The following is an 11692-nucleotide window of genomic DNA, read 5'->3' as shown; positions in this document are numbered from 1 at the left end:
GTGCCGCTTCTTTCAGGTCTTCTTCTGGTTCAGCATAGCCGCAATCTGCTATAGAAAGTATCATGCGGGCTATTTGTTCGGCTTCGGGGTCGTCCATTTCGACCCATGAGATGATAGGATTTACGGCATCGATGTTGTGTCCATTGAACATTCTGAATGCAGTTGGCTCCTCATCTGCCACTTGTTGTGCTCTTTGCGAGATTTCTTCAGCTTCCTCTCTCGCAATGGCTTGTTGTTTTTTACGAAGCCTCTGGTGGTGACACGTACTCGGGCATCGTGAGTATTTCCATTCTCCAGCTTGCCAGTTGATTTCTGGGTTATGCTGACGTAAATATGACATCCCAATGATCATGTCTAACTTCCCGATGTCCGTGACTAGCAGACGGTGGGTGGAACCATGATCTCCGACTTTGAGATATGCTTTTACATAGTCGGTTATTTCACCATGTTTATTTTGGGATCTGTCAGCATTGTACACTTTATACGTAGTGTTTAGCTTGGAGGTTGCGATTCAATTGTTCTTTACGAATCGCTTGCTGATGTACATGGAATATGCTCCTGAGTCGACTAGAGCTTCGGCGCTCGATTTTTTGCCGTACACCCATAATGTAACTGGTAAATAGAATGATGATAGATTTGGAGACGAATTCTTTATTGTTACATTATCCTCCTCTGCGTTGCGACGATCTACAGAGGTGTCTGATTCGGGTGCTAAATGTACAGGTCTTATATAATGTTCTGGGGACTCTGACGAGCTGCCTACAGATCCCCTTTGAGAAAACCCTTCCGATCCTTCCTCGAAGAGCCCTCTCCCGCCTTCCTTGATGAACTGGATCCATTCGCCCTCAGGTGCCTGAGCCTTGAGAGGATCGCGGCGAAATCTTCGTCCGACTCGGATGCATCAGGCTCGCTTTCTGAGTGGATGCTGCGGTCGCTAATATGTGCAGCTGTCTCCTTACCCTTCCCCTTAGTCTTAGAGGAAGAGCTCTTGTGCTTCTTAATGTCGGGACCACTGTCCGTGTCCATTTCGCTATCGGATGAAGCGGAATCCGATGCTACTTGTCGCGTCTTGGACGACTTGGATTTGTTCCTGGCGTCATCCTTCTTCTTCCCGTCCTTCTTCTTCGCGGCTGCCTCTTTCTCCTTCTCAATCTGCCTCTTGACATGATCTAATTTGAAACAATCAGTGCAATACTTGCCGAAGCGTTTCGACGATTTGAAGAACGTTGGCTTGTTCTTCTTGCAGTTGGCGCATACCAACTTGTCGTCTTGTACACTTCGCGCTTTGCCCGATTTACTCTTCCCCTTCTTCCCGACTGCATCAACCTCCATGGCATTCGGGTCCTTGGTTTCGGCCTTGGCATGGTGGCCTTCTCGTTGTAGTGACGTGAATATCCGGAGTGCGAATGTAAGGAATTCGGTCCACTTCTTGGGCCAGTTGTCCTTAGTGGTATCTGCTAGCATGAGCAGCCACGTTTTCTCCGGAATATGTTTCTTGATTTTTTCGATCAAGTCTTGGTCCGAGAAGCCTGTACCTGTTGCCTTTGGACGGAAGTCTTCTGCGAACTTCCGGAAGTCTCGATGATCCTTCTTGACGAAGGCTTCTAACTCCGTTCGCTTCTTGTCATCCTTGTCCAATGATTCGTATGCGTGCGAAGTTCTGAGACGAACTCCACCCAAGTTCCGGGTGCTTTGTTGTTTTCGTTTATTTCGGTAATCCAATGCCGCATGTATTCGCGTGCTCCTCCTTTCAGGAGCAAGAGGGTAGACATAATTTTGGACTCGTCTTTTGTATGTCCGGTATATTTCAACCAGAGCATGACTTGTTCAAGCCAATCATCGAGATTGACTCCGTCCTTATTGCCACCATATTTTTCTGGTTGGTCAATTTTTACACCTTTACCCTTGCGACCAAACGACGGCTCATCATCGTCGTCCGTGTCGTCGACATTGGTACCGCCTTGCCCTGCTTTCCGTCCTTGCGTGGATGCCCATGCGCGAAGTCGATCGTGTGATTTCTTCAGGTCCTCCATCCTGGTTTGGAGATCCTTGATCTCATCGTCAAATGCCACCAATGAGTCATTAGTGTTCTTGTGGTCCTCGAATAAGGCTGACGAGGTTTTCTCCAAGTCTGACATTCGAGACTCGATTTGTTGACGATGTTGGTCTAAGAAGACCGTCCGATTGTGAAACTCCATGGTGTTACGTTCCATTGTATGCGCTTGACGCTGGATGAGATTTTCGTAGTGCGCCACCGTTTGTTGACGCATTTCTTCCACCACGTTTGTTACGAGATCGACTACCCAATTCTTCACATTTTCAGGTATGTTCGCATTTGGGGGTGCTGTGTCGGCAAGGGCTTGACGAATGATAGGATTCGGGGGTTGCAAAACAATATTGAGACGTGCGGGAAGCTCAGGAGATGGAGCACGAGAAAAGCTTGGATCATTGGGAGTGGGAGTCGTCATATTTACAATTCTTCCTCTATCTCGCGAAGATGTTCTTCGAACTCGGTGATATGCCTATTGGCGATCGTGGCCTGTCAGACAATTATTCGTCCTGAGCGTTGGTTTCGCAGCAGCCAAAGGTCTTGATGGATGACCTTGACGAAGGGTTGCCACAAAAACCTAGTCTTGTCCCGGACTGCGGGCCACTGATGGTTATGATGAATTTCGCAAATACGCTCGATTTCTTCGAGCCACTCGACGAAGCTATTGTAAGCTTCAGTGAGACGGTCCTCCGGTTCTTCGGATCCAATAGGGATATAGCAGATATGAACCGCGACGTTCCTCCAATCAAATTCTGGATAGATTTGGAGGGCGTATATGTGATATACGTCGTGGTAATCAATGTCAAACGTGTCCTCGTATGTAGCAAATGCTTCGCCTGCTCTGTCTCGAAGAACACGTGGAAGTGAATCCCAAAGGTAATCAAAAGTGTGACCGATTGGATTGAGTTGCTCAAAGTTATCAAGATTGTTCGAGTCGCCTGATGAAGACATATACAAAAAGAGTATTCGTATCTACAGCAAAGGTCGCCCTGTGACCTGTATTCCTAAGCGATACTTCTGGATAATATCTCTGATTATCCAGCGAGCCTCTCCGCCCTGATGCTTCCTTTCCTGGACGTAGTTGCAAAAGTCGCGAACCACGTGTTGGTGAACAAAGGAAAGCTTGAATTCTGCGATGTCGGTGCGGATGGATTCGAGCTTGAGTATGAGATGCTCGAGGTCGAGGATGTCGTGGTCGTCAAGCTGACGACGGTATCGTTTGGTGAGTAGGATACAAATCTGTCGAAGGGTGCCTTCGACACGCTGAGTCGAGATGATGGAAACGGCGAGAGGATAGATGAAATGAGACCCTGTAGCGGTCTCGACGTATGTCCCTTGATTGAGATCTGGACCTGATGGTCCTGCAGGTAGTCTCGGTCGCCTGACCGAGGGAGTCTGGATAATAGAAACTGAACTAGTGCCGCGAGGGGGCCGACCTCCCGTAGAGATATGTCCTGGCCTTGGCAGGGGTCTTATGGGCCGCTGCTCGTAGAACTCTTCTGGAGTTCTCGCTCGAGGACGACGGATGACACCGTCGATGCTGCGCAATGCCTTGGTGCAGCTTACGCTGGTAGAGTCGGCGACTGACGGAACGTCAGGTGAAGATATGACACCGCTAACGTGCGGGTGGACGTGTGAAGACGCAACACTGCAGCGAGTATGCTGGGCAGGCACTCGAGGCAGGTAAGATAAGCAGACTTATTCTTCTATCACAAACTTAGGACGCAGAGCGCCGACTAAGCCTATGACCTTATAATCAAACACTTACTGACTGTTGTCGAAGTAGAGATGGACACAGAGATGATCAAGGTAAAGCAGCGACTTGCAAGTGGTCGCTGGTGACACTATATGAATAGGCGTAGCAGAGATGAGAATAAGTCTGGGGGACTTAGACGTCTCAGAGCTCTGGCTTATATACATGAGTGGAGGGACCCTTGGCACCCTGATACCCCAGAACTGCTAGCTAATGGAAATTGTCTGATTGGTTACCACTACCTGTCAGACTACGTGTGTCATGCATGCCGAACCTCTGAGCTACTTAGTAAGACCATGGGAATGGTATTGCCTGTAATGGCTACATCTCCGGTGGCGTGGTATCTATCTACCTCGTGTATGTGAACTAATATCCCCTTAAGGACCTGTCTCCGGTGTCGTGTATTCCCTTCGTTGGATTCTTTCGGAGTCCGACCGTTGCTTCTAGGTGGGATGATATTACTGTATAAGTTAGGCTTACCTAATACCAGCGCTACTTGTCACATGTGTAGATATCACGTGATATGTCACGTGATTAGACCTGGACCTTCGGGGTGCCTAGGACTGTTAGTACTTCGCGTACCAGTTCGTTCCTTTCTGAACAGCCTAGCGCTGGTGTCAAGTGATGTCTTGGTCACGTGCAGAGGTGAAAACGTGAAAATCTGTGACAGTATGGCGATGTGTTCTCCAAGAAGCAGTTGGAATGAATGCCCACAAGAAAGCCCTACAATCATCCAATCGAACTTGTTCCAGAGGCATCGTTACCACGCCTGGCAAAGTTATATCCTATGAACCTGCAGGAAAGAAATTCGCTCGACATGTGGATAGACCAAGAGTTGGCCAAAGAATACATTAAGAGATCAAGAAGTCCAACAGCAGCACCTGTCTTCTTCGTCAAAAAGAAAGATGGGTCACTGAGGCTGGTACAAAATTACAGGAACCTCAATGCAGTAACAAAGAAGAACAAGTTCCCAATCCCACACATTTCGGACCTCATCGACAGACTCTCACAAGCTAGCATCTTTACGAAGCTTGATCTGAGATGGGGGTTCAACAACATACAGTATGAATTAGGGAAGGAGATGAAGAGAAAGCCACCTTCATCACACACCACGGCCTCTTCAAACCCACTGTAATGTACTTCAGTTTCTGCCATGCTCCTAGCACCTTTCAAACAATGATGAATACAGTCCTCGAGGACTTAATTCGCACTGGAAAGGTGGTAGTCTACTTAGACGACATCCTCATATTTATGGACGATCTCGAAGAATACCGACGACTAGTAAAAGCAGTTCTACAGCACCTTCGGGACAATGACTTATATACCAAACCAGAAAAGTGCTTCTTTGAACAATCCTCAATCGAGTATCTTGGCATGATCATCAGCAAGAACTCGGTACAGATGGACCCTGCTAAAGTCGAAGGTGTACTTGGCTGGCCCGCACCTACAAAGGTCAAACAAGTACAGGCCTTTTTAGGATTCGCGAATTTCTACAGGTGATTTATAAAGGACTTTGCAAAACTCGCATGACCTTTAACACTTCTCACCTGTAAGGATGTGCCCTGGCAATGGAAGGACGAGCAAGACCAAGCCTTCAGTGCACTCAAAATGGCATTCACTTCAGCCCTGATCCTACAACTCCTCAACGATACTGCACCCTACTGACTGAAGACAGATTCTTCAGACTATGCAACCAGCACAGTACTTGAACCACTGAGAGAGGACAAACTGTGGCATCCCGTCGCATACTACTCCAAGTCACTCAATGAACATGAGCGAAACTATGAGATTTATGACAAGGAGATGCTTGCAATCATTTAGGCACTAGAAAAATACCGGCACTACTTAGAAGGACACCCAGAACCCATTGAGATTTGGTCAGACCATCTCAACCTTACATACTTCTGTCAGGCACAAAAATTATCCCAGTGCCAAGTGCGCTGGTCATCATTCCTCACACGTTTCAATTTCATTCTCAGTCACCAACCTGGAAAGACAATGCTTTGTGCTGATCCTCTATCCAGGAGGCCAGACCATGAGAGGGGGGTAAACAGCGACAATTCGAATCAAATGCTGTTAAAACCTGAATTTTTCGCTATCAATGCGATTCGACCCACTCATGCATCTGAAGTTGATGATGCACAACTACTGAAAAGGATCAATAAGGCACTCACAGATGCCATGATGATCAAGGATTATCGTGTGCTTTTGACTGCAGGACAGCGCGAATTTGGAAAAAACCTCGCAGAATGGAACTTTGAGCATGAACTGCTGCTCCATCACAGAAAGGTTTATGTCCCCAAAGATCAACAGCTATGCCTAGACCTAATAAAGCTCCATCATGATACATTACCAGCTGGACACCCAGGCAGGTTCAAAACATTGGAACTCATGACTCGAAACTATTGGTGGCCAGGAATGTCTGTAATGGTTAAACAATATGTACAAGGTTGTGACAGTTGTCAACGCAACAAGTACTCAAGAGAAAAACCATATGGACTATTACAACCTAATAATGTACCAGGAGGACCATGGGAGATCGTCACAGTTGATCTCATCATGCAACTTCCTCCAGCCATGGACTTTAGGGGAGAAAGGAAAATGACAATACTTGTCATCATAGATAGACTAAGGAAGTGAGGGCGCTTCTATGTGATAGACGACACAGTCACATCGTTACAAATCGCTAACGTATTCTAAAATGAAGTCTTCAAACTCGACGGATTGCCGCACCAGATTATCTCAGACAGAGGTACTCAGTTTGCAAGCAAACTATTCCAGGAGTTCTGCCAGAAGCTCAGCATAAAGTCAACAATGTCTACAGCATACCATGCCCAAACAGATGGTCAGATGGAGAGGGTTAACCAGGTGTTGGAACAGTACCTGCGCATGTACTGCAACCATAGACAGAATGATTGGGTCTATTACCTGCCAACAGCAGAATTTTCATACAACAACCAGACCCATGAGTCCACCACACTTTCCTCATTCTTCATCGAATATAATCAACATGCAAAAATGGCACCAGACGTACATGAATCGATATGTCATCCTTCATTGGAACATTTATTCGCCTGCCAATCCGAGGCACAAGAACAGGCAAAGGCAGCATTGGAAGTTTCGGCTTCACGGATGAAATGGTACTTTGACGAGAAAAAGGGAGAAGTCCCATTCACAGTCAGAGACCTAGTACTACTCAAGGGAAAGGATCTCAGAGTAAAAGTCAAGTTCGCGAAATTAGGCACGCAAAATTTCGGACCTTACAAAGTGCTTCAAAAGCTAGGCCCAGTCACGTTCAGACTGGAACTACCCAAGCAAATGATGGTTCACCCAGTCTTCCATGCTAGCAAGTTGATCATGTATCACCAAGACACAGTTGCAAACTGCGAACCCCCAAAGCCCCCAGCTATAGAAGTCGAAGAAGAACCAGAATTTGAAGTTGAAGAAATACTAGACTCAAAGGTCGTGAGGGGAAGGGTCCAATACCTCATCAAATGGAAAGGCTATGACCATTCTGATGATACATGAAAACCCCGAATGAATCTCACCAACGCCGACGAGCTTCTTCAAGAATTCCACCAACAACACCCAGACACAGCCAAAGCACCAATCAGAGTCGTCACTTTTGGTGGAAAACACTTCGAACTATCCTCATACGAAGTTGCACCAATATCCACACACAGAATCAACATGTCCGACCACCCAGACGAGTTCTTCCTATATCATAAAATGACGGATAACACCAAATCACTGAAAAAATCCTCAAATGAAGCAGCCGGATGGGATATTTATGCAGCAGAAACACATGAAATCCCCCCACATTCACGAGCTGTGGTAGAAACAGGAGTCGCCATTGACCCTTCAAAACACACCTACACACGAATAGCTCCACGAAATGGACTGGCTGCTCAAGGAACTGACATGGGCACAGGAGGCATTGACCCAGATTACACTGGAGAACTCAAGGTTGTATTGATCAACACAACAGATATTGTATTTTCGGTTAAGCCAGGAGACAGGATAGCTCAGGTAATGTTCGAATATTATGCTGAGGGAATCCCTTCCAGAAGCTATCAATTGTTGTGAGCAACAAGAAGGGGAAACAAAGGTTTTGGCTCCTCGAGACAATGAGCCTTGAGAGGGGGGTTGTGTCACAAATTTTCACCACAAAGTTTGCACATGACTTTTCTCATGCCACAGATCATGTGCTTCACCAATATTTCATGCCATCAGCCACAGACGCAACATGTAGAGATCAGGTGATAGTCCACATCACATGTTATGGTCCAGACCCATGAATGATACAGTCAGACCTGTCTATTCCAGGATACAATAGAGGCAGCCATTTGGGAACAAAGGAAACAAGGACTATTGTTAAGCATTGGTTTTCTGCTTCCTATTAGTTTAGCCAGAAGCCTAGATAGGCACGATATCCACACCGGAGAACAAAAGGGAAACCAAGATAGGCACGATGTTCACACACATTACTGCAGCAGCCATCGATCTTTCCACTTATTGTTCTACTTCTGGACCTTCCATTGTCTCATGTACAGCCATTAGCTTATACCTGTAGATAGGTAGCTTAGGTAAGATAGCCCGCTGTACATGTATATAAGACCAGCATGTAGAGGACGAAACCTCAGATTGTTTCTCCTCGTCTATCACTGTAGCACCTTACTGAGCCCACAAGCTCCTTCATATATCTCTCACCCTTCCCACCGCTTGCACCGCTGACAAGTAAGTCTTGAGCTCTTGCACCACATAAGGGTTCAGGGGGATTACTGGGATCAGGGGGATCAGGGCAGCACGTTCCATGTGACCGATCCTTTTTAGTCTTTTTGATCTCTTGTCCAGCAGTGCTGTGACACCCTCATGTCCGCATCTTCTTTTTGTTCAGCAAGAACATGGCAATGGATCATGCAGCTTCACTTACCAAATTTGAGCTTCAAGAAAGCTCCGTCCAACCACCAACTGTTTGGGGCAAAGCACGGGTGTCTATGGTGTCCACGAGTGCCTGGATCTGCACAACAGCCATATTGACTTGAAGCAGCATTATGATCAGACACAAAATGCTGATGAATATCGAGATTCCAGCAAGTGTGGGGATAATAGATCAATCCTTATTGTAAGGTGAGGCAGAGGCAGACGCGCCGGGCGAGTACTCGCTCGGTCCCATTCCATGAATGTCTTTCTCACTATCATCCTCACTGAGTAGGCCATACTTTGACATCGTGAACGCAGCCTCATATGGGCCAACATCTGTCAGAGGGTTCAGGAAGAGGACATTGTGTGACATCTTACCTGGAGATTGTGGTTGCTGCAATGCCGTTTGCACAAAGAGAGAGAAACAGCGCCACCGGGACAGAACTGCCAGAATGATATATCTGGCATAAACACCTGTTTAGGCTTGCATGATATATTCAGGATGAACATCGATTACTTGTTATGTGGATGGGCACAAGAAGCCTGCATGAGGATAGGGTATGAGGACAGCGTCATGCCTTGTTGGGTGACATCCAACCTAAGACTGGCCCCAGCTACAGAGACTCCTTGCACACATGCACACTGCATCGTGACTGGATCAAAATTCGGTAGTCGATTGCCACATTAGACTTTGATATATACCGCTTGGGTTTCAAATTTGATTTGCCCTTATTCATTGGGATTCATCGAAGAACTACAAAACTGGAGCATCTTCATGTCATACTGATATTGGAGTCTCGGGAAAGACAGATGTCCCATAGTGCACATGTATTTTGCACGTGGTCCTAGGGCACAGACAAGTTCCACAGTGCTGCATCTAATGCCGAATTGTTATTTGACTGACTCTGTAGCGCCACGAGGGGATTCATGGAAGATGTTTGCAGAAGGTATGATTCACTTCATGTTAATGGCCTGCACTTGAGTGACAAACCAGAACTTCAGAAGGCAGGAACACGAAGTCCTCCGTCCGTTTAGCTTCGTTAAAACCCTCTTGGGTCTCAGATCTCAACAGTCAGACAGTGAAGTATGGATACATGCCTGCAAAGGCATGCTGACCATCTGATATTAGGCCACACTCCTTCTACGAAAGGTTTGCTGAATGCCTGGGATTCCTACTCGATGACACTTGCTCGCTGTTACATCCTAGGTCTGCTAACTTGGATTTCTACAGCAGAATCTCTCGTAAAGGATGCTACAACTTTCGCTTCCCGTGTTTGCACATGCAGTTCATACAATGCCTCAGTTCAGCTCCCTGGCCATCTGTATCATGACCATTGTTACACTGGTGGCAATGAACGTTGGATTGGCGATTTACACGTATGCAACACTGCATCAAGTGCTGTCATTTGATCCCCTCGCCTGTTCATACAGTGCATCTTGCGCTTGCCCTCCATGTCCTTGCACCTCATTGCAGCCCAGCATATGTAGACAATGACCATCCCATGCAACTGCCGATTGTGCAGCCTCCTGTGGGGCATGTGCTTGTCTTCAGCATGCCAAACTTCTCCATCTATGACGACGATGAGTGGAGGACGCTCTTTCTGACAGACAGGTTCACTGAACAGGGCTCCGAGCAGCGTATATTCCAGCTTTTGATGTTTCACCAGCTCCCTGCCTCGACGTCATGCACATCACATTTGTCATCCAGGGGCCCAGTGCCGAGGAGCACTTCCAGCACTGCATCTGGTACCTGCTGCAGACCATTCTGTGTGCAGCGAATGTGACACTCAAGCCTGATCAAATTCAGAATCACAGCATCAGGTGGAGAGCCAGTGGAATAGGACAGGTGCACAGGTGCAGAGATTGGAAGGCAGTGTTGAGGTATATCTCGGAGCATCCGATCATTGACTCCGAAGCCTGAACAACTGATGACCTGATACCTCAAATATCTGCTTGCTATGTAGTTCTGCATCCATAGAACTCGTTGATATATTCAGTGGTTGTGGGTGCTTGAGTAATTAAAGGGCTGCCTGCACTACAATTTTTTTGTAACTGCGCAACATATGCACATGATTCGCGATGCCTGTCCACCTGATACCACGTACCCTGTAGTCGCCATACTCTCACAATGTCAAATGATGCAGTATACTCACGAAGCCTTTGTAGCTTGGATGGAAACAACGCATGAAAAGATTTCTGAGCATAATAAAAAGGCAAGAATATATGGCAGCAATCATAGTAAATCAGCCTCAAACCCGCTGCTCACTATATGGGAATAACGCTGCTCGAGGCAGCATCACTTCCCTGGGAGTCTTTATGAGGAAGCAGTTCATCATCACCCTTCACAATCCACTCACATCTGAGGTCCTCTGCACTCGAGGCAACATGCGTCATAGACAGCTGAACTTCCTGCTCTGGCTGATGCGCCCGGAATGACATGTTGGTCATGTTGAGCCTGCTCGTGAACTGATCTGAAAGGCTTAGATACACAGGGATCATGATCAAAGTCAGTGCGATGCTGTCACAAAGCACCAAAGCACTTAACCCAATTAAGGGCAAGTCTGCTTTTGTGACCTGCACAAATGATCCCACATAAAAAGCCTGCCACAAGGGCTAGGCTGAGGATGCGCGCAGTGGTATGCAGTCTGGAAAAGGGGCTCAAAGGGCCCTTAGCCTTATGCTCACAACTAGGAGGTGAATTGGCTGTTTAGGCCGCATACAATAGGATAATGAATCTAAGGTTCTCCCTTAGATCCTCATGGGCTTATATACATGTAGGGCAGGGCCCCTGGCACTGTGCTACTGTGAGACCTCAGATACCTACATGTGAACATATTGCCAGAACCAGTAATGGTTCTGGACTTCGTCATAGCAACTATCTACAATGGCCGTGGATACGCTGAGGTAATCCTATCTAATCCAATGAGATAAATGCCTGTAAGTGGGCCCACTGTTGAGGGGCCAAT

At 46.9% G+C, this 11692-nt stretch overlaps 1 protein-coding gene across 1 annotated transcript; it reads right to left on the bottom strand.

Annotated features, from left to right (window-relative positions):
- Window positions 1-759: 759 nt before the first annotated feature.
- On the bottom strand, window positions 760-2468 carry LAESUDRAFT_764528 (uncharacterized protein; the record flags this gene model as incomplete). Its single annotated transcript, XM_040913455.1, has 2 exons — window positions 760-1629; window positions 1677-2468. The coding sequence occupies 2 exons, from the start codon at window positions 2466-2468 to the stop codon at window positions 760-762; spliced, it is 1662 nt and encodes a 553-aa protein (XP_040758274.1).
- Window positions 2469-11692: the final 9224 nt, after the last annotated feature.

Source organism: Laetiporus sulphureus (assembly GCF_001632365.1).
Source record: "Laetiporus sulphureus 93-53 unplaced genomic scaffold LAESUscaffold_79, whole genome shotgun sequence".
NCBI classification, from domain to species: Eukaryota; Fungi; Basidiomycota; class Agaricomycetes; order Polyporales; family Laetiporaceae; genus Laetiporus; species Laetiporus sulphureus.
Note: the sequence above shows the minus strand (reverse complement) of the source record. Positions and strands in the feature narration are given on the sequence as shown.